The following is a 22,427-nucleotide window of genomic DNA, read 5'->3' as shown; positions in this document are numbered from 1 at the left end:
ACTTCTTGACTAAAGCACCGTTTTTAAGCGTATATCCAAAGATGCCGAGAAACTAGAGAATGAAGCACAGCGACGAGCCAGCAAAGGCCCAATCACTCCCGACTGGCTCAGCAATCTCAAAGCTGGGCTCTCCTTCCCAATGTTACACAGCGAGCGACTCTTGCTGATGAGCCAAGGTAAGATTCTCTGAAACACCAAAGCCTGACTCCGGCCGGCGGTGGCAGCAGGAAGAATGCTTCAAGTGCGTCTGCGTCTGCCGGGGCCTAAAGGGAAGCTCATCAGGACCAACCGGTAGGCTGGAAAGGCCTCCAGGGGGCAGTGACAACATCCGAACAGAAGGAAAGGAGGCAATGCCAGTGTTTTCTCCCGGCTAGCGGGTTAAGCAATTCTGAGACCATCACTATAAGGAAGGGCAAAAATCAGAAAGCAGCTGGGGTAAGTAAGTGGAAGAGCTGCTGCTTCCAGGCTCTCTGGGGCGGGGTGAAGCCTCTGGCCATCTAGTGTCGGGCTGGCAAAAAGGCCACCAAGAAAACCACTGCAGCGGATATGCCAGCACCTGCCGGCCGGAGGAGAACTACTCTGAAGGCTGGTCACATTCAGTCCGCACACCGTCGAGCGCTTGGTGATGCCAATGAAAAGGCGGGCTCTGGGGGAAGATGGGGGCCAATTGGGCAGGGGGCTTCTGGGATAACCCCCACCTATGCGTTTCTGAACGCTTCTATGGAAGAGAATCGGAGCAAAGAACACGCCAAAAGAGTGAAATGGATTTCGCTGTACAGGAAAGACGCGGTTACTGACAGGGAGTCCCTGCTGCGTTGGCTGCCGTCTCAGCACAAAGAGCCAAAGGAACGAAAGCAATTCTAACCGGACCGTTTCAAGAAATGGCTGGAGGAACTTCTCGTCGTGCCATTCCGATGACAAAAGAGAAAGGAAGGCAAAAGGAGAACAGCTAGAGAGATTTCAGAGGGCCCCAGACATGGCACTGCTTGTGTCCACGCCCCAGCTTTGAAGAGCCATGTGGGGAAAGCAGAAACAATACTGAAGTGAACAAAGAAAGGAAAAACAGCCGGACTGTGAGAAATCACGTTGGAGGGCACCGAAGGATCAGGGGAGATCCCAAAGGCCTGAGAATATCAGTAAGTGGCAGCTTCCTCTCAGCACACCTGGCATGCCCACACAGTGTGGGCACCTTTGCTTCTCACACTGACACATACACGAGCCTACATGATGTCCGCCATCTGCACCATCTGGGGGAGCACCAATTTGGGAGGGTGTCTCCATCCTTCACTGGACGACAAGCCGGTCTTGCTTGATGACCCTACTGTGGTGACAGCCAGGAAGCAAGGCCCCAAACTGGAAGAGGCCCACGCAGAATTCCCTCACGGGGGCAAAGTCCCCAAACACTGCTGTTTGGGATTCCCTGGAGCTCATTCCCTCACGCCAGGGCTTGGCTGGGGAAGAATGCTTGCGTCCAGACTAGCATGGGCAGCCGGACAGAGAACCTGCAGCTTAGTTAGTGTGAGTGAGTGTGCACGGCCAGAGGAACATGATGAGAGGCCTCACCTGCTGGCTTGCACGCAGGCATTACACACTTCTACTGAGCCAAGGCTCTGGTGGAAATACAGGGCCTTTTACAAGCCTAATCCTCGACTGGTTTTAACGTATGGCCGGGAATCACGGCCCAAAGCGAGCATCCCCCAAGAGGCAATGGAGAGCCAGTGGGCAAGCGGGAATAGGCTACATCACAGCAGAGAAACGACATAAAAGAAGTGCTGTAAAAGGCCTCCTCCCCGAAAGCGGCAGCCAGAAAAGACGTGGCAGTCCCACGACAAGAAGAAGAGCGTCAGGGTTCCACTGGCCCTTCTGGCACTGAGGGAGGACAGGGAGAAGCGAGGGCGAAGGCAGGCCTGGACTGGAAAAAGAACAAAGCGATAAAGGGTTTTCTCTGACTGTCTCCTGAAGGATCCCTTGCGTAAACATCGAGTCAATGGAAGCCTAGCTGTGGTGGGTAGGCACGGCACAAGATAAAAGCCAGCCTTGTGGTCTTACGGACTGCCAGCTTTCCTGAGGTCAATGCAGCAAAGACAAGAACGCCGTCACCGCTCTGCACTCCACCAAAGACACGAGGGAGGGATCCAAGGAGAATGCCAAAGCATCGGCGGTCATCATGTCCTCTACTCCTCCCCGACAGCCCCCTGGGATCGCCGCTTCCTCCCCGTGTCCGGAGGAAGGTAGTCACGCTGGAAGCCCTCCTCACTTGGGAGGCAACTCAGAGGCTGCTGCGCAAGGCCTGCCTGCTGGCACCTCCACCACAGCCGCGCGCACCCTGAGGAAGGGCTCAGAGATGAGACAAAACCAGATCTATGCAGACAACTTCCACCAAAGCCCTCTTTCGCCGTACCTGAAACAAGGAACTTGGCGCCGCGAGGCCTGCTGTCGGCCCGGCGAGCCACCGATCGATGGGCATTTCTCTACACGCCTTGTGTAGGCAGGCACCGTGCGGAATGCTGGGTTTACCAAGAAAGGCAAAGTAAATGAACCGCCCAAGTGAAACTATGCAGTGCCAACGCGTGTCCAAATTAGCAGCCTCTACACTCCCGTCCCACGCCGACGCGGGAGCCCTGGATTACGAGAGAGGCGGACAGACTAGAGACCAAGCTGTGGCCATTCACTGGGTGTTCCAGAATACCGTGGGCCACAACGATGCGTGGCAGGGCTCGGAGAGACAGGAGGACCAGGGCACCTTCCTTCTCTCCGGAGGCACCAGACGCCACAGTGAGACTCTGACATGGAACAAGGCCCGGACGGGGTCTAAGATGGGGAAAGGAACACAACCAGGCTGGACCCCAACCTGCTATCCCATGAAATGCCGGGCCGGAAGGCACATCCACCATGCTGGGCAGCTGCTGCCACTCTGAGGGCAGAGAAGCCCCCTGAGGAGGAAGCATAAAAGCTGAAGCTTCACCTCAAAAAAACAAAGACTTTGGCTCTGGTCCTCCAGTCCTAATGCATGGCTGGGAGAGCCGGCCCAACACAGACGGCAAGCCGAGGGCCACGAGATCCACACTTCTGGGCTGAGGGGCCGGAGGAGACTTCACAAGAGAGAACTTCACCGGGCCTGATCGGTGGGAGGCCAAATGCTGAAGCGAAAGCGGAACCCCCGAGGAGTGGGCTCCCCGGTGTAAAAAATGGAGACTAGTTGAACTGTTACACTGGGAAAGGCCCTGATGCCGGCAAGGATGGCGGGCTAAGGCGGGGACACGAGGGCCCGGCCGGCTGGCGGTCACCGAGCGTCAGACACGGCCCAGTGACTGGCCAACTGAACGATGTGGGCTCTCTGCTGGCCAGACGCGACGGAAACCTGCCCCACTGCCACGGTGTCCTCCGCTTCATTTCCTGCCCTGCAGGCCACTAGCTCACAGAGTGAGGAGGAACTGGCCCAACTGAAGGCCGAACCTCCGCCTACTTCTGATGTGTCCCCCGACCTGGGATCTTGGGAACTGATGGTGCTTATTCAGCGCCGATTCCCAGAGAACCGCCGCTCACCTCGCTGGCTGCCACGGCGTCTGCGGTACGCCACGGGCCAGGAGCTGTCGGGGAGCCTTTGAAGCCTCCTTTCTTCAGCTGGGCCCCCTCCCGCGTCTCCGAACACCGAGGGGAGCCCAAAGAAGAGCAAAGCCATTGCACAGCTTCCCCTCTCTGGCAGGCGGGGCAGGAGTTGCCTAGTCTCCCCTCTCCCTTCCTTCTGGCCGGGAGGGGGCGCTATCTGCACGGAAGAATGGTTCGGTGAGGGGGTCCCAAGCCAAGAAGCAGCAGAGTGCGCTCGATACGCCCAAGGAGGCCTCCGACGGACTCGCCCACCCTACGACCCCTCCCCAGCAACAGATGCTGGTGCCTAAAGCCAGTTCTCTTAGGGCTGCTTCTGAGCAGCCAGAGGTCCCACCCAAGGCTGCTCCTCCCCGGGGACGTGCCAGAACCGTCTCTCCGGCAGACAACTGGGAAGAGGTTCCACCGCTCCAACTCTCCGAGGCCGGACAGCCGTTTTGTAGGCAAGCAGAGGCAGGTGTTCCGGGGCGCCCTCCCTTCCGCCTCCCAATGCAAGCCTCACGGTCCTCATCAGGCCGGGGTTCCTGTGCCGGGCGTGCTGCGGGCTGCTGGCACCTGGCGGAGGGAGCCACAAGCCCGTCGCCCCCTTGGCCCCGGAATCCTCGCCGGGAAGGCCCTGCACGCGGGCCGGCCAGGAGGAAGGCCGAGGAAGGCGGCGCTCTGCAGAAAGGGGAGACGGATAAGCGTCAAGGCCCTGAGGCTCGCCGAACAAATCTGCCGGGCCGCGAAGGACCTTCACAAGAGACGCTGCATCCCGCCTGAGGCTGCCGCATGACGCTCTCCCCAGGGCCCGCGAGCCGGAGCAGCCCCGCTCCCCGCTTTGGCAGCCTACTCATCCGGGGGGAAGGAGGCGAGATCAGCCTGACATGACCTACTCGTCCGGTGTTCAAATCACGCTGCTGCCTCCCCGAGGACTGTGACAGCCCCCGTTTGTTCTCCACAACCTTCGGCTAGCCTTGCGGTGTCCTGGATGCTCTGCTAATCTGGCTCTACTTAGCTTGGCTTAATCCCTTGGGTTCCACCTTTCAGGTTCAAGGATCACTCTGCATGAGGAAACAAAGGACAAAAACAGAGCCCCCCCCCCCCCCAGGCTGCTCCCCAGACTCTCCCCCTCAAGGCCGTCTTCTGTCTTCTTTCCCCCAGGATAGCAATCAACCAATCCGTGATTAGATAAAAGGAACCAATAGACAAGGAAGGAAAATCCACTTTTTGGTCCTTTTTGGCTTCCTTCATAGTACCAGGCTACTGTGAAATTTATTTTATTTTCCCCCCTAAAACTCTTACCCCTTCTGACTTAGATTCAATACTAAGTGTTGGTTCCAAGGCAAAAGAGCAGCAAAGATTAGGCAACGGGGGTGAAGTGAATGGCCCAAGGTCACACATCTCTAGACCTGGCGCTCCATCCACAGCCCTCTGACTGCTGCAACTCTCAGCTTTCAGACTGGGCACCCGAGGGCAGAGCCAAGATGGTGGAGAAGTCCACTGACCCACCTGATCTCTACCAAATCATCTTCCCCCAAAACCCCTCAAAACAAATTCTGGAGAAACATAAGCAACAAAAAGAGGGAGGAAGATAGTTTTTCAGCCCCAGACAACTGAGAAGGCGGGTCTGAAAGATCGAATGCACGGTGGAAAAGTGGAGCCCAAGGCAGCATGTCGAGGCAGCCTCAATGAGGCAACAGGCCTTGGGGGCAGCTGAATCAGCAGCAGTCTTCCTATCTAGAATTCTATCTAGGACAACCTAGAATTTGGAAAACTCAAAAGCTCGCAGCTTTGAGAACAGGAACCCACTATTTGACAAAGGCTGCCGGGGAAAACTGGAAAACACTACTGGCAAAAATCAGGGTGAGATCAGTATCTCACACAAAAAGGGCGTAACATTGGAACATAAAGAGTGATGCTGTACGTAAATTAGGGGAGCAGAGAACACTTTCCAGATCGATGGACAAGGGAGGAATTTAAGACCAAATGACACAGAGAACAAGACAAGGTGTAAAATGAATCATTTGGATCATATTAAATTTAAAAGGTTTGGTACAAACAAAACCAATGCAACCAAGATTAGAAGGGAAGCAACAAACTGGGAAAAAAACTTTAAAAACTTTCTCTGATAAAGGTTTCATTTCTCAAATACAGAAAGAACCAAGTCAAATTTATAAGTGTCCAACTCATTCTCCACTTTATAAATGGTCAAAGGATATGAACAAGCACTTTTTAGATGCAGAAATCCAAGCTATCAATAATCATGAGAAAAAATGTTCTAAATCCCTCTTGATTAAAGAAATGTAAATCGCCTCACACCTAGCAGATTGGCCAATAGGACAATGAAGGAAAACAACAGATTCTGGGGCGAGCGTGGCAAAGTTAGGACACTAATGCATTGCTGGCGGAGTTGTGAGTGGATGCGACCATTCTAGAGGGCGCTTCGGAATATGCCCAAAGGGCAGAAAAAGAAGGCACGCTCTTGGATCCAGTAACACCACTACTGAGCCTGTAGCCCAAAGCGATTTTTTTTAATGGGAAAGGACCTGCTTGTACAAAACTATCTAGAGCTGCTCTTTTTGTGGTGGCAAACAATTGGAAACCAAAGGGTTGTCCCTCCATTGGGAAATGGCTGAACAAACAGTGGTACGTGATGGTGATGGAGTACTATCGTGCTGTAAGAAAGCTGGAAAGACCTCCATGAACAGATGCTGCAAGAAATAAGCAGAAGCAGGAGAACATCATACACAGTAGCTACAAAACTGTGGAGCAGTTAAATGGGACAGACTTTACTCCTCTCAGTAATACAATGATCCAGGATGATTCTGAGGGATTTATGAGAAAGAATGCTCTCTGCCACCAGAAAAAGAACTGTTGGAGCATAAATGCAGATGAAAACACACAATTTATCACTTGTTTATTTGCGGTGTTGGTTTTATAAGATTATTCACTTGCAAACATGAATAATAAAGAAATGTTTTCCGTGATAATGCATGTATCACCCAAAAAAATTAAAACTAAAAAAGCGGAGAAACCATTTTTTCAAAAAAAACAAATTATCAAGGAAAACTGCTCCAAAATTCTAGAGCCAGAAGGTAAAATAGACATTGAAAGAATCTATCAATCAACTTCTGAGAGATCCCAGAAGGATAACTCCCAGGAACATTATAACCGAATTCCACAACTCCCAGGTGAAGAAGAAAATACTGCAAGCAGTCAAAAACAACTCAAATATCCTAGAGTTACAGTCAGGATAACACAAGACTTAGCATCTTCTACATTAAAGGACTGCAGGGCTGGAATGATATTTCCAGAGGGCAAAAGAGCTGAGACTTCAATCAAAAATCACTTTCCTAGCAAAACTGAGTATAATGTTTCGGGGGGGGGGGGGGAGAGGGGGGTGGAGGTCCTCAATAAAATAAAGGCTTTTTGAACATTCCTGATGAAAAGATCGAAGCTGAATAGGAAATTTATTTCAAATATAAGATTCAAGGGAAGCATAAAAAGGTAAACAGGAAAGAGAAATCAAAAGACATTCAATGAGGTTAAACTGTTTACATCCCTCCATGGGGAGATGATTCTTGTAACCCCAAAGAATTTTGTTAGCATTAGAGGGCAAGGGTGTAAATTGAATAGGACAGGATGATATATTTTTTAATTAAATTAGGGCATGAGAGGGGGCAGCTGGGTAGCTCAGTGGAGTGAGAGCCAGGCCTAGAGACGGGAGGTCCTAGGTTCAAATCTCAGACACTTCCCAGCTGTGTGACCCTGGGCAAGTCACCTGACCCCCATGGCCTAGCCCTTACCGCTCTTCTGCCTTGGAGCCGATACACAGTATTGACTCCAAGACGGAAGGTGAGGGCTTAAAAAAAAAATTAAGGCATGAGAAAGAGGAATGCATTGGGAAGAGAGGGAAGGGAGAGGAAGAATGGGATAAATTTCCCCACATAAGTAGCATGAAAAAGCTTTTGCTGTGGAGGGCAAGATGGAGGCCTTCGGGAGAGGAGCGCGTGAACCTTACTCTCCTCAGAACTGGCTCAGGGAGTGAAAAACATACACAAACAATTGGGGATAGAAACCTATCTTGCCCTCCAGAATAGCAGGGGAGCAAGGAGAGAAGAGAAGGGGGTGAGCAGAAACTAAATAGGGACAAAGGTGCAGAAAGCATTTGGGCGCGTCTCGAATACAAGGCCTCATTTCTCAAAGGCACAGAGAGGCGAGGACTGTGTAAGAACTCGACCGCTGCCCGATTCTCAAAGTAAGTAAAGCTCTCCGGCGTCCTACGACTCCCAAGCAGAGCCTACCCTGGGACCAGCCACAGCACGACCAGGGACGTGTCCCAGAGGGACTATCTGGACCGGAAGGAGAGCAGCTCTTCTGGGGTGGGAGGGGATGCCGTCCCCTGAGGAACGGCCCCGAGCGCGGCCCAGGGCCGGCAATGCGGTGCCAAGGGGCGCCCTGAACCCGCAAACACAAGGAGCCAACCCCGGCGCGAAGGCCTCAAGGTCCAAAGCGGCAGCCGCTTCCAGGGAGGGCCCTTTTGTGTGCATCTTTCCCTTGTCGCCTTCCCTTCTACAAAAGGATCAGCCGGCAAAGTGTCTCCTACAACTGCACGCCTCTCAGGTCACAGAATTCAAGCCCGAAGATCCTTTGAGAAACGAAGCTCTTTTGACGCGGCTGGAGGAGCAAAGGAGGACGGGAAGGAAGCCGCTCCTGAGGCCCCTCCTCTGGGGGCTGGGATGGCCGCGGAGAGCGCCAAGTGCCAGGAGAGGCGGAGCCGATGCCTCGCATTTTCAAGAGATGAAATGAGGGCCCAGAGGAGGCCGGGGCTCTCGGCCACGGGGACAGCAAGGGGCAGGGCCGGCCGGCCGGCCCCTGGCAGCCGGGCCTGTTCCTGTGCCCATTTTGCAGATGAGGAAATGGAGGCGGCGAGAGCCGGTGCGCCTCGCCGGGGGCTCATGAAATCCTGGACGGAGGCCAGAGCTCAGCTGCCTTTCTGTGGACGCTCTGAACTCTGCCCCCCAACCAGAGCGCCTTCGTGGCGCCCCCTGGCTAACGGCTGCAGTGGGGGTGCCTCCCAAGGACCCGGAGCGGCTGGCACTCGCTAGCGCCCCACGCCCCACGCCCACGTGACCGCGCCGGACATCGGAGCAAGGGGCAGAGGGCGGAGGCTTCTCCACGCCCAAGACCTGCTGGCTGCGGGGACGTGGGGGGCTGCCGAGTCACCAGCCGGCCCGGGAAAGAGGCCCCGCTTGGCCCTCGCCTTCCCGCGGGCCTCACGACAGCCACGGAGGCCCAGCTGCGCGGCTCTTCGCGGGGCTACGATCGAAGAACACCGGAACGAGTCTGGCGCCCGCAGACTCCGCTCCCTGCTTGTGCCGCGTTCCCCTCGCCCAAGAGTCGGCCAGCTGCTCCTCCGGCTCGGGGGACGGGGAGGAGGCCGAGGCAGCGACGGGACCCAGCTCGGGAGGGCGTGCGCCGGGTGCGGAGTCTGCAGGCCCGGCGCTCTGCCCGAAGGCCCGTGGGCCACTGGGCTGCTCCTCGCCGGCCTCTGCCGGGGGGCCCACCGGCCCTTCATGGCTCCTCTGAGAACCTGCAGGACAGCAGCACTGTCTCCCGGCTGCCGTCATCCCCTTCCCTCTCGCCGAGCGATCTGCCGGACAGAGCCCGACCGAGAGCCTCGAGAGAGCCTCCTGGGCGAGCCTGGGCCCTGGGGTGACGGCACAGGCTGCACCCGGGGGCCGAGGGAGAGCTGCGACCCAGCAGGTGGCCAAGGATGGAAAAGAGGGAGGGAGGCAGGCAGGCACGCGCACGCACGGACACACGCAATGCGTGGACACACGCACACACACGCACCTATGCACTCGCACACGAGCATGCACACACGCACACACATGGACACGAACATGCACATGCACACACACAATGCGTGGACACACGCGGACACGCACGCACACGTGCATGGACACTTGGACACACATGGGCACACACGGACACGAGCACGCACATGCACACACAATGCACAGACACACATGTGCACATGCACGCACGCACACACATGGACACACATGGGCACACACGGACACGAGCACACACACGTGCACACAAATCACTCCTGAGCCAGCGCAGACGTGTGCGTGTGTACACGAGGGTGTAGAAGAGCTCCCGAAAGGGTCCCCCGAGTTCCCAGGAAGCATAGAGGAACAGGAAGAGCTTCCTTGGCTAAATGGAAAGCAGAAACGAAGAGCACAAGGGGTGGCTTCCAGGCACAGGGATCCCCCTCAAAGCCCTCGAACACAAGCTGACGCGTCGCCGCAGCACGAAGGCTCCAGGACCCAAGAGGCCGCTGCTTGGGTGACCGAATGATCCACTCACCCCCACTGTTCCATTCAGGGAAATAAAAATGAACGGGGCACAGAGGCTCAGCCCAAACCAAACTCTTGGGCGTTCCGTAGAGCAACACTGAAACACGCCTCGCCTCGGGGGCTCTTCGGGGGGGAGCAAACGCGCCCCTCTCTGAAGCCCGAAGCTTTGGGGGATGACGGCTCTCGCCCCAGAAACCTGCAGGTGGGATGTGAACCAGAGTCTTCCTGACTCCGCTGAGCCTTTCCCAACACCAAGTCAGGAGGAGCCAAAGGAAGAGGCGACATTCCAAGGACTTCCCTCCTCTCACCACGCAGCACCCCGAAGTCAGCGCGAGAGGAGAGCTCAGAACACGCCGCCTAACAGACACCTACCCGGGTGCTTCGCACAACCCTAACCAGAAATGCAGCTAAACTTTGGCGGGAAAAAGCTGTGAAGTCTCCCAGAGAGCCCAGAACAGCCGCAGGAGCTGGAGTTTCTGCTAACCCGAAAGGGGCCGATTACAAATGACAGACACAAGACAGGGCCCCAAACCGGGCACACGCTGGAGAGGTGCCGCGTCCGTGAAGCCACAGACCCAGTGAAATAGTCCGAAGGGCTCCCCAGTTCCCATGATCTGATTTTTGTATTTGACTTGCTGGCATTTTTAGTCCCATGCGAAAGACCTGAAGGAAAGCCTCGCGCAATGGGCTCCAATGGGCTGCTCAGCCTGGACTTCAGAAGGGCCCTCGTGCTTCCGCGGCCAGGACGGGGAGCGGCCCTTTTTGGACCCCCGGAGGTCCCAGACACGGCCAAAGTGAACTCGCTGCCGTCCGTCTCCACCGCCCAGGAACCTCTTCGCCCGCCTCGCCTGGGGTCAAGGCCGCTTCTCCTCTCAGGGGAACGACGGAAAGGATCGGCAGTTGGTCTCCCATTCCAACCTCCCTCCTACAAGACAATTCTCAACAGCAGCCAATTGAGGCCACCCTCAATTCCAGCCCCCAAACTGCGTGCGGGCAACGGAAAGAAGGGCCGGAGACACCCACCACCCACTATGGACCAACAGAGGGGAGGCCACCGAGATGAAGGAGAACCAGGAGCAGCCCCCTACTCAGCAGACCCCGCTGGCTCCCTCGGACGCCGGTGCTCCAACATGAAGGCCTCTGTTCAGCTCGTAAAGCCCTTCACAACTCCGTTCCAAAGCCTCTTCCAGTCTCGCTGATCATTCCCTTCCTACACTCAACATACTGGCCATCCAAAGCAGACTTCTCTCTGCTCCTTCCCCAAGGGAGCTCATCTCCCATTGCCATGCCTTTGCCCGATACCACCTTTGGCCATTTTGTAAAAGGCCTATCACTGGGCCCAAAATATTGCGGGGATGATTATCAATGTCGCTAGTGAATATTCTGAATCTGGAAAAAAGTGAAACTCTAAATAAATCCAATTAAATACAGCTAAGACTGCTGGCATTTCTTCTCCGCCCAGCTAACAGCATCTACCCCAAGCAATCGAAAGAAAATGTCCACTGACTATCCTTTCTCTAACCCCCTCACCTCCCTTCTTAGAATCAATCCTGTGGATTGGTGCCAAGGCAGAAGAGCCGTAAGGGCTAGGCCATGGGGGAGAAGTGACTTGCCCAGGGTCACCCAGCTGGGAAGCTCCTGAGCCCTCCATTGAAGCCAGGAGCTCCTGTCTCCAGGCCTGGGTTTCTCCTGAGGCCAGATCTGAATTCACAAAGAGGAGTCTTCCTGCCTCTTCCTTCCTGGCTGCCCAGAGGCTACACGATGCAAGGTATAAAACTCAAGTGTTTCTTTTAAGTAATAATTTTTAAAAACAAGCCGAAGGGGTGCATTAGCTCCAATATTTGCTCTCGTGACTGTCACTCCTGAGAGGAGGCTGACTTTTAAAGTTGCCTGCAGGTGCTCTGACGGGAAGAGAACGGGGAACAAGAAGCCAAATGCCCACAACGAGGCTCTGTCCACAAGCAATATGCAGGAGTTGGCTACCGAATGAAAAGGACAATTTGACCACCAGACTCCAGGAAGCAAGGCTGGCTGGGGAAGGGCTGCTGGGAGAGCCAGGAAGCCCTAGATTCAAGATCCGCCTCCTCCCTGGTCAAGTCCCTCCGTTCCTCTCCTACGCCTCAAAGAGAGCTGCAGAAAATGGGTCATTCGGGCAATGACGCTCACCGGTGGCGCCGTTTGTGTTGATCAAGAACTCGCCCCTCCTGGGATGTGGCAAAGTGGGGACATTAATTCATTGCTGGTGGAGTTGTGAGTTGATCCAACCATTCTGGAGGGCAATTTGGAACTATGCCCAAAGGGTGATAGAAGACTGTCTGCCCTTTGATCCAGCCATAGCACTGCTCGGTTTGTACCCCAAAGAGATCCTAAGGAAAATGACTTGTACAAGAATATTCATAGTTGCCCTCTTTGTGGTGGAAAAAAAAATGGAAAACGAGGGGCTGCCCTTCCATTGGGGAATGGCTGAATACATTGTGGTATCCGTTGGTGATGGAATACTATTGTGCTCAAAGGAATAATGGAGTGGAGGGATTCCATGTGAACTGGGACGACCTCCAGAAACTGATGCAGAGCGAAAGGAGCAGAACCAGGAGAATGTTGTGCACAGAGATGGATACATTGTAGCACAATCAAATGTAATGGACGTCTCCATTAGTGTCAATGCAACGTCCCTGAACAATCTGCAGAGATCTAAAAAACACTATCCACAAGCAGAGGACAAACTGTGGGAGTAAACACACCGAGGAAAAGCAACGGCTTGACTGCAGGGCTGGAGGGGACATGTCTGAGGAGAGACTCTAAATGAACACTCTAGTGCAAATACCAACAACATGGAAATGGGTTCGGAGCAAAGACACATGTGATACCCAGTGGAATCGCGCGTCGGCTATTGGGGGGGGGGGGGGATGATCTTTGTCTCCAGTGAATAATGTTTGGAAATGCTCAAAAAAAGACATTATCCTAAAGAACTCGCCCCTCCCGGCAGGCCCTGGCTGGGCAGTCATTTTGCCTGACAGCTTACCAGCAGCAAACAAGAGGCCGAGGGCGGAGGCTCTCTTGGGGGCCCTTTGCAGAGCGGCGGGACAGGCGTCCAGCACAGAGCACGCACAGCAGCTCCCAAGAGAACGGCCTCGGATCTCTGGGTAAAAAGCATGGGCTCTAGTTACCCACTGGCTAAGGCCAAGGGAAAGAATGGCCGCTTGCGGTTAGACTACTGCCCTTCCCTTGCAGCCAGGCCAGGCTGCGCGGCTAAACGATGCTCGCCCTGCCCAACAGAGCCCGCTCCTGGGGCAGCAAGGCCAAGAAAGGGAGAGGACCCCCGCTGGGCTATCACCCGGCAGGCCCTGCTGACACCCCTGCCGCCTCCCACGGCGCACTCCGCTTTGGGTGCCCAATGGGGGGAGGGGCTCAGCACCATCCTAACTGCTTGGGAGAAAGGCCGACGTGGCAGGAGTCCAGGCCGTGACGCGCCGCCTAGCTAAAGCGACACTGTCGTCGGTCAGTCATGGCCAAGACCCTGGAGCGTTGGCCGTCTCCTCCTCCGGCCCATTGGACAGATGGGGAAACTGAGGCAGGCCTGCCCGGGGCCACCAGGCATTTGGCAGTAGACGGCCACTTTGGAATGCCCTTCCCGGGTCGCTGCATGCCACCAGACAGTCGCCAAGGGGGACGTCCCGATGACTACGGGCCAGTCCACAAGAGCCGACCCGTCCCGGCTGCTCCCCCAAGCAGAGCCCTGGAAAACCCTCTCGAGCGCAGCTTCACAGGAAGGACAGAGCTGGCCAGAAGAGCTCCGTGCCAAGAAGGCGGCTCAGAAAAGCGGCTCTTCAACCTGCGGGTTCCTCACATGTTGTCGGGAAGAAACGGGGACCCAGAGGGGTGCGAGGGGGTCCCCAGCGCCCTGCAGGGTCGGGGCCAGAAGGCGGGGAGCTCACCGGAGAAGAGGGGTCCCGCCCTTCCGGAAGGATCAGGGCAGAAGATGAGCGGGCGCGCCGGGGCCTCTGGCAAATCAAGGCCCGCTGAGAGAAGAGAGCGAATCTGGAGCCCCGGAGAGTCCCAGCCCTCCCCCACCGGAGTCAGGCAGGCCTTCCGGAGAGCGCCGCGACCACCAGCGGGGCCCCCTTGTGGGAAAGGCGGCCATCGAGGGATGGCTGCTCCGGGGCTCTGGGAGGGACCCGGCCTGCCCCGATGGCGCCCTCGCACCGCTGCCCACGAGGCCTGGGGGCTGCGGAGGGGTCTGAGGAAGACGGGGTGGGAGCTTGTCCCCTCCGTGCCAGGCCCAGCAGTCTACGGGGAGAGAGGCGAAGGCGGACAGGGTTTGGCGCCGACTGGCCGCCAGGACAGAAACCCGAAGGCGCCACAAGAAAGGGATCACGGCATGACCCGAAATCTGAGCAGAAAGAGGGCCCTGGCAAACTGTGAAAGCCTCAACTCTTGCCCCAAAGCCTGTTCACTAAAGGAGGAAAGAACGGAGCATTTGGGGGCCTCTCTGTGAAGCACCATCACCGCGAACCACTCTGCCCCCCCAGAGAACTTGTCTCGGTGAGCCCCATCTGGAGCGCGGCCAAGAACCAGGAAGCGGAGGCGGCCTGCGGAGCAGGCCCAGACCCCGGGGCCTCAGAGCCCGCCGTCGCCCGGGTCGTGCTCCCCGTGATAGCCGAGCTCTTCCCGAACGGCCACGGCCACTCGGGGCGTGCTGCTGCCAGCACAAGGCCCCCCAATGAGCAGAAGGGCCGCTGGCGTGGCCAGCACAGAGGCAGTAAGGAGGCCAGAGGAGGCCCGGGGCTCCCACGCCAGCCTCTCCATCCCACCAGACGCCCACGCGCCATTCCCACCTTGGCCTCACCTCCCTTCCTGGCCCTCGACTGTCAGGGGGGCGCCAAGCGCAAACACTGGGCCGCCCCTGACCGCTGGGCCCCTCCTTAGCTGCCTGCTCCCTCGCAGAGCATGTCCAGTCCAAAACAGGCACGAGCGTTTCCAGCAGCGCCTCCTGCACGGCGGTGGACAGCTGGGTAAACCTTGGGAGGCGGAAGGGAACTGTGAGGGCAGCACCAGGAAGCACCACAAAGTCCTGTGGAAGCCGCCCGCCCCGACGGGGGGGGGGGGGGCCAGACCCGACAGGTGCAATGGGAGCTCTCACACTGCTTACGGGGGTCTCACTTTCTGTAGTTGTTCCCAGGGAAAGAAGGGGCGGGGGGGCAGTTTCCATTCATGAACAAAAATATATGATTCTCGAAAAAGAAAAAGGCTCTAAAAAGGTTTACGGACTTGGCCTCAAGTCATTTTGCTCGCACCCAGTATTCAATCAAAGGAGGACGAGGAAAAGCAAAGAGAAGCAGACGTCAGCCGCCTCTGCTGTCCGTCCTCCTTCCCTGGGGCACCCCACCCCATGTAGCACCCCAGGCATATTCACATCCATGAATCATAAATGACTGTGTGGCGACCGTGTCTCCAGCACAAGGTTGTACCAATGAGGCTTGTGAAGGTAACCTTGACCTGGCCATGCGGCCCTTGGCTAAGACAAACTCATTAACATGCTCGGACTCAATTCCCCGGGAAAGCGCGCCCAAAGGTGCTCCCTCTGCCGTGCCACCCAATCTTGAGTGTCCATACTTTGTGCTGTGGTTACTACGTCCTTGGGAGAACCGCCCAGGCAGGACAGGAATAAACTCAGAGGCAAACCCATGAACTTCCTCCTGGCCTTTCTCCCTTCCATGGAGCTCCTCTGGGCTCCTCAATGTCTGTCTCTCCTCTTGACCTTCTCCTTCCCCGAGGCTGTGACCATCTCGGCCTGCATTTCCTACCTTAATCTCCTCCTCCGCCTGGTGTTCCTTGTACTCACACTCTCCTACCAAAGGGAGTATCATAGGGGTTGCCTGCCCTATCCAATCACTGATTTGTCCGTGTCTTTCATCTCCACCCTGGTTCTCGGTTCCTACCTCTCCTCGGGTCCCATCACAAAGGGGAGCCCCTTCCCTTGTGGGCCCCTGCTGGTCAGGGAAGTCCATTAAGGAAAACCCCACACCCATCCCCGGGCGGAACCTCCAACCCCGCTCTGCTCCGAGGCTCCAGCCTCACAGCCAGCCCCCAGCCATTCCCAGGGTCCCCCGATGTAAGTGATGGATGACAAGTGGATAACTGAGGACACTGCAGTGAAGAGGCCAGTTAGAAGGGAAGCAGGAAGGGGAGGGAGGGAGACTTTCTAGACAGTTTCTCAAATAGAGGCCTCCCGTCTAGCCTCAGACACATCCTGGCCGCGTGACCCTGGGCACGTCGCTTGAGCCCCACTGGCCAGCCCTTATACTGCTCTTTGCCTTGGAGCCGTACGTGGTATTCACAGAAGGGAAGGGCGGGGGGGGGGGGGAGGGGGGGAAACAGGGGGAGGAGGAGGAAAGGAGGAGGAGGAGGAGGAGGAGGAGGAGGAGAGGAGGAGGAGGAGGAGAGGAGGAGGAGGAGGAGAGGAGGAGGAGAGGAGGAGGAGGAGGAGGAGGAGGAGGAGGAGGAGAGGAGGAGGAGAGGAGGAGGAGGAGGAGAGGAGGAGGAGGAGGAGAGGAGGAGGACGAGGAGGAGGAGGAGGAGGAGAGGAGGAGGACGAGGAGGAGGAGGAGGAGGAGGAGAGGAAGAGGAGGAGGAGGCGGAGGAGGAGGAGGAGGAGGAGGAGGAGGAGGAGAGGAGGAGGAGGTAGAGGAGGAAGAGGTAGAGGAGGAGGAGGAGAGGAGGAGGACGAGGAGGAGGAGGAGGTAGAGGAGGAAGAGGTAGAGGAGGAGGAGGAGAGGAGGAGGAGGAGAGGAGGAGGAGGAGGAGGAGGAGAGGAGGAGGAGGTAGAGGAGGAGGAGGTGGAGCAGGAGGAGGAGGAGAGGAGGAGGAGGAGGAGGAGGAGGAAGAGGAGGAGGAGGCTGAGGAGAGGAGGAGGAGGAGGAGGAGGAGGAGGAGGAGGAGGAGGAGGAGGAGAGGAGGAGGAGGAGGAGGAGGAGAGGAGGAGGAGGTGGAGGAGGAGAGGAGGAGGAGGAGGAGAGGAAGAGGAGGAGGAGGAGGAGGAGGAGGAGGAGGAGGAGAGGAGGAGGAGGAGGAGAGGAGGAGGAGGAGGAGGAGGAGGAGGAGGAGGAGGAGGCGGAGGAGGAGGAGGAAGAGGAGGAGGAGGCTGAGGAGAGGAGGAGGAGGAGAGGAGGAGGAGGTAGAGGAGGAGGAGGTGGAGCAGGAGGAGGAGGAGAGGAGGAGGAGGAGGAGGAGGAGGAGGAAGAGGAGGAGGAGGCTGAGGAGAGGAGGAGGAGGAGGAGGAGGAGGAGAGGAGGAGGAGGTAGAGGAGGAGGAGGTGGAGCAGGAGGAGGAGGAGAGGAGGAGGAGGAGGAGGAGGAGGAAGAGGAGGAGGAGGCTGAGGAGAGGAGGAGGAGGAGGAGGAGGAGAGGAGGAGGAGGAGGAGGAGGAGAGGAGGAGGAGGAGGAGGTGGAGGAGGAGAGGAGGAGGAGGAGAAGAGGAAGAGGAGGAGGAGGAGGAGGAGGAGAGGAGGAGGCGGCGGAGGCGGCAGAGGAGGAGGGGGAGGCGGAGGAGGAGGAGGAGGAGGAGGAGGAGGAGAGGAGGAGGAGGTAGAGGAGGAGGAGGAGGAGAGGAGGAGGAGGAGAGGAGGAGGAGGAGAGGAGGAGGAGAGGAGGAGGAGGAGGAGAGGAGGAGGAGGAGGAGAGGAGGAGGACGAGGAGGAGGAGGAGGAGGAGAGGAAGAGGAGGAGGAGGCGGAGGAGAGGAGGAGGAGGAGGAGGAGGAGGAGAGGAGGAGGAGGAGGAGGAGAGGAGGAGGACGAGGAGGAGGAGGAGGTAGAGGAGGAAGAGGTAGAGGAGGAGGAGGAGAGGAGGAGGAGGAGAGGAAGAGGAGGAGGAGGAGGAGGAGAGGAGGAGGAGGTAGAGGAGGAGGAGGTGGAGCAGGAGGAGGAGGAGAGGAGGAGGAGGAGGAGGAGGAGGAAGAGGAGGAGGAGGCTGAGGAGAGGAGGAGGAGGAGGAGGAGGAGGAGGAGGAGGAGGAGGAGGAGGAGGAGGAGGAGGAGAGGAGGAGGAGGAGGAGGAGGAGAGGAGGAGGAGGTGGAGGAGGAGAGGAGGAGGAGGAGGAGAGGAAGAGGAGGAGGAGGAGGAGGAGGAGGAGGAGGAGGAGAGGAGGAGGAGGAGGAGAGGAGGAGGAGGAGGAGGAGGAGGAGGAGGAGGAGGAGGAAGAGGAGGAGGAGGCTGAGGAGAGGAGGAGGAGGAGAGGAGGAGGAGGTAGAGGAGGAGGAGGTGGAGCAGGAGGAGGAGGAGAGGAGGAGGAGGAGGAGGAGGAGGAGGAAGAGGAGGAGGAGGCTGAGGAGAGGAGGAGGAGGAGGAGGAGGAGGAGAGGAGGAGGAGGTAGAGGAGGAGGAGGTGGAGCAGGAGGAGGAGGAGAGGAGGAGGAGGAGGAGGAGGAGGAGGAAGAGGAGGAGGAGGCTGAGGAGGAGGAGGAGGAGGAGGAGAGGAGGAGGAGGAGGAGGAGGAGAGGAGGAGGAGGAGGAGGTGGAGGAGGAGAGGAGGAGGAGGAGAAGAGGAAGAGGAGGAGGAGGAGGAGGAGGAGAGGAGGAGGCGGCGGAGGCGGCAGAGGAGGAGGGGGAGGCGGCAGAGGCGGCAGCTTCGAAATGGCAGCCATCGGGAGGCTGGCTTGTGCTGCCCTTGGTCCCACTCCGTCGCCTCCCGTCCAGGAGCTTTCGCTGCGCCTACAAGCTGTCTGCCCCAAGTTGCCAGCGTCCAGGCAGGCGGGCCTCTCTCAGTCGAGGTGAGCACTGCTCTGCCCCTACGAGCAAGCCCAAGGGCCCTCTTTCCTGGGCTGGTCAGCATGCCCGACCGTTAGTCAAAACGGAATGGAAAGATCCAGGCCGAGCGAGTCAGGAGTGCTTAGTGTAGGAAGCGACTGGGGGAAAACCGCGACGAGGGCACTGGGTGAAGGAAGGGCTAAATGTAGTGCCAGAGTCCGCAGAAACTCGCCTGTGGGAGCTGAGCCTCCGTAAGGGCGGCCCACGACGTCTGTGAGGCTCTGACGCGTCTACGGGCTGCGCGGTCTACGACAAGGATCCCACTCAAAGGGAGGCCCGAATGGGCCTGGCGCAGGCCGGCCCAACAGCTTCGTGTCGGTGTCAAATGTAGAGGGAAGGGAGCTTAGTCACACAGAGGAACAGTGCAGAAGCGCTGCCGAGCACGGTCAGGGACGCCAACTGCCGGTGCGGAAAGCCCGCGCCACCCCACCGCCCACCTGGGCCCGCCTGCCCGTCTCGCTGTGACGCCAGCAGCATTCGCCCCCACAGCCGGGCGACAAGCGCCGCAAAGCCCCGCTCACCTGCGCGGCCGCCGGGACACGCCCACAGAACGGCCTCCGGGGACCGTGAGAGCTTCGCGAGGCAGACAAAGTGACGTCATCGCGGAAACTCTCCCAGGGAGCCCATGCAATCTCCAGCTTCCGGAAGCGCGCTAGGCGCTGCCTAGGGAGGCAGCTAGACCTCCGCATTAATGCATAACTAAAGCCGGGCTTGTGCGGGGAAACGTCACGGGGAAGACACAGATCGGGCACAAAGTGCTAAGTGCTAAAAGGTAGCTGGGGAGGCCGCGGCTGCCTGGCAGTCCTGCTCTACGATGGCTGCCAGGGCCCAGGAGGGCGTCAGCCCGGCCCCACGATTCCGAGGCTTGGAATCGTGGCATCTGGGGGGAGGGGGATGGAGGTGGGGGGGTCTGGGAGGCCAGCCGAGCCCGGGTCCGAGCACCACTGCGCCCGCCCTTGGGGCCCACACCTTGGGGGGGTAGAGGGAGCGGGCCTCCTGGCCGTGGGGACAGAGGAGGGGCCTCGGGTCTGGCAGGACCCCTGGGATCCGCGCCCCGCCTGAGCTCGGGGAGAACCCGCACCTAGCTAGGTGGCCCAAAGCAAGCAGAATGCACGGTTACCATGGTTACACATACTCTTTGTTGTGTTTCAAAGCCACATGGTCTGACTCAAAGTAATAGACGTCCGGCTCCTCCTCGTCGTCCTCGGGCGCTCGCGGGGCTGCGCTCTCCTTGGCAGGGGCCCCGTAGCCGGGAGGGAGCCTGGCCTCCGAGGGGGGCGATCCCGGGTCCCGGCTCATCCCCTTGCCAGTCAGGACGGCCTCCTCAGAGTCCGCGGGAGAGCCGCTGCGCGGGGCGCCAAGGGGGACACTCGTTTCCGCGGGGCTGAGCCGCTCCTCGTCCATCTGTCCATTTTCTCTGCACGGAGAGGTGTTTTTGGTGGGGCTGCCTTTGCTGGGGGCGGCCCTGCGCGGGGACGTTCTCAGGGTGTAGCGGTGCTCCTGGGGCTCGGACAGAGAGCTCAGGGCGGCGGGGACACAGTCCGGGGAAGGAGCGGCTGCGGGCTCCCCGGGGACAGGAGCCCTGGCGCGGCCGGCCCGGGCAGCCCCGTCGGGGTTGTCGGGCGCCAGCTGCTCCCTGGAGGCGCCCTCCCCCACCACGTCCACCTCTTCCTCAGAGTCCCTTAGAGCCGGCTGGCTGTCTGGGAGGGGAAGCGGGGTCGGCTCCTGGCGCGGGCGGGCGGCTCCTAGGCTGGGCTCCTCCGGCTCGGCCTGCCCGGGCGACTCTGGGCAAGGCACATTCTGGTCTACAGCGGCCTCCTCTCTCCTGCTCTCTGGCCGGCAGGGGGAGGGGCGGGCCCCGGGATCCCCATTTTCTGCCACGGGCTGGTCCTGCAGCACACAGGAGGCGGGAAGGCTCTGGCTGGGGCTCCCGTCAAGAAGCCGACAGTCATCACAGTGGGGAAGAGCCGCGTCGCTGCCGTCCACCCCGTTTAAAGCCTCGTAGGCGGCCGCCTCTGGGGCAGCGGCGGCCTCCGGGGACCCGTCCCCGCGGGCGTTGGCCTTTTTAATTTCCCTTTTCTCACAATCATCCAGTAAAAGGCATCGACAAGCTCGCTTAGCCCCCGGGGCATCGGCACCATGGTCCAGCACGGAGTGAGCCCGCTCGGGAGACCCCTCCTGCTCAGCTTTGGGGGGGGACTCTTCCTCGGAGCTGCTGGGGGCCTCCGAGCGGAGACAGCGCTTGAGGCGCTTTAGGATGGGGGACGCCGCTTCGGCCGGCCGCCTCTCGCAGCCGTCCGGGGCCAGCCGCTCGGCATTGTCCCTTTCGGAGGACGAGAGCCCCCTTTTCCTCGGGCTGACCCAGAGCTCTCGCGCGCCTGGCTGCCGCGGGTCAGCGCTTCGGCCACCGCCGTGGCCCTTCAGCGTCTGCGCGAGCTCGGGTCTCTTCTTTGGCGATCTTGCACGCACTGGACAATGGGGAGAGCCTTCTTCAGGGTGAGCGATGCTACGGTTCCTTAAAGTTCTACCACAAAAAGTCTCATCCAAGCCGTTTAACCCCACTGTTGATCTGGTGACACGAGTAGATCGAGAAGCAGCCATACTATGGCAAATCCCTAAATTACGGCCATCATGATCCACTCATTGGGAAACCTTCAAAAACGTAAACAAAATAATGAGAAAAAGGGATCGTTAATATCGCCACAAAGATCACAGTCACGTCACAACTTTTCATGGGATTTCAGCTAACCCTAGACTAAGCCTCCACCACACTGCCAGGGAGCTCCACCCAGGGGCTAGGTTGCCCCCCCCCCCCGTTTTGTGGTTTCTGTGGCCTTTAAGAAAAGGCCGCCATCTTCCCGGGCTAGCTCTCAGCCTCGTCCCCTGACATAGAACCGTGTGCCCCCCCCAACATTTTCTGCCCTCAGAATGTTCCCGGCAGGGACGTGGGAAGAGTCTGCTCCCTTCCTCCAAATGAGTGCCACTCCCATGTGACACCCAAAGGGGCATTTTGTGGCCATAAGGTGGCACGAAGTCCCATTCCTGGCCTGCAGTGGTTAGGAACAAACAGGCAAAGTTCAGTGTCTGGAAATGGAAGAAAGAATGAGGAAGGAAAGAGAGGAAAGAAAAGACGGACCTCGGGGGCAGCCCCCTCCCTTTCTGACCTGGCTGGCTCTTCAAGGGAGGGGAGGGGGGCCAGACAGGCCTGGCCAGTCCATCGAGGACCACTGGCCGGGAAAGGCTTGTGAGTGCCCCTCTCCCTCCCTCCAAGCACAACGGGGAGCTGCTAATGGATCTGAAGTTTCCTTTCTTCTGCTCGTATCTCGCCCCTCCACAGGAGAAGCTCTGCCATGTGGACAGGCCAGAAAGAGTGAGGAAGAGGCCCAGCTCTCCTTCGACTACAGCGGCCTCATAGCCTCAACTAACGGACCGCCTGGAGAAAGGAGAAATCTCTGAGCACGTGGACCAAGTTAGGGCTAAACTGGAAACGCCCCGTGGGGGGGGGGGGGGGGGGGCGGGGCCTGAAAGAATGAGCTCCCTTTCTTCCTAGGCCCGGCTGTGAGGCTCTCCGTCCGGAGGTCAGGGACCCCCTTGAACAAGAAGGGAGGGCCGGAGGCAATAGAGACAAGGGCACACTGGCGCCAGCTTTCCCCCCGCTGCGGCCACTCTACAA

At 58.5% G+C, this 22,427-nt stretch overlaps 1 protein-coding gene across 7 annotated transcripts in view; it reads right to left on the bottom strand.

Annotated features, from left to right (window-relative positions):
* ZZZ3 (zinc finger ZZ-type containing 3) overlaps positions 1-22,427 on the bottom strand; it is a 66,660-nt gene that overhangs the window by 9,750 nt on the left and 34,483 nt on the right. For 5 of the 7 annotated variants that reach the window (XM_056814894.1, XM_056814893.1, XM_056814897.1 and 2 more), the window contains exon 4: positions 19,890-21,406. The exons of the other annotated variants lie outside the window; for them this stretch is intronic. In XM_056814894.1, the coding sequence (XP_056670872.1) occupies positions 19,890-21,355 (1,466 nt within the window). In that variant the 5' untranslated portion in view covers positions 21,356-21,406. The remainder of the gene's footprint in view (positions 1-19,889; positions 21,407-22,427) is intronic. 7 annotated transcript variants of the gene reach the window in all.

Source organism: Monodelphis domestica, chromosome 2 (assembly GCF_027887165.1).
Source record: "Monodelphis domestica isolate mMonDom1 chromosome 2, mMonDom1.pri, whole genome shotgun sequence".
Lineage (NCBI taxonomy): Eukaryota > Metazoa > Chordata > Mammalia > Didelphimorphia > Didelphidae > Monodelphis > Monodelphis domestica.
Note: the sequence above shows the minus strand (reverse complement) of the source record. Positions and strands in the feature narration are given on the sequence as shown.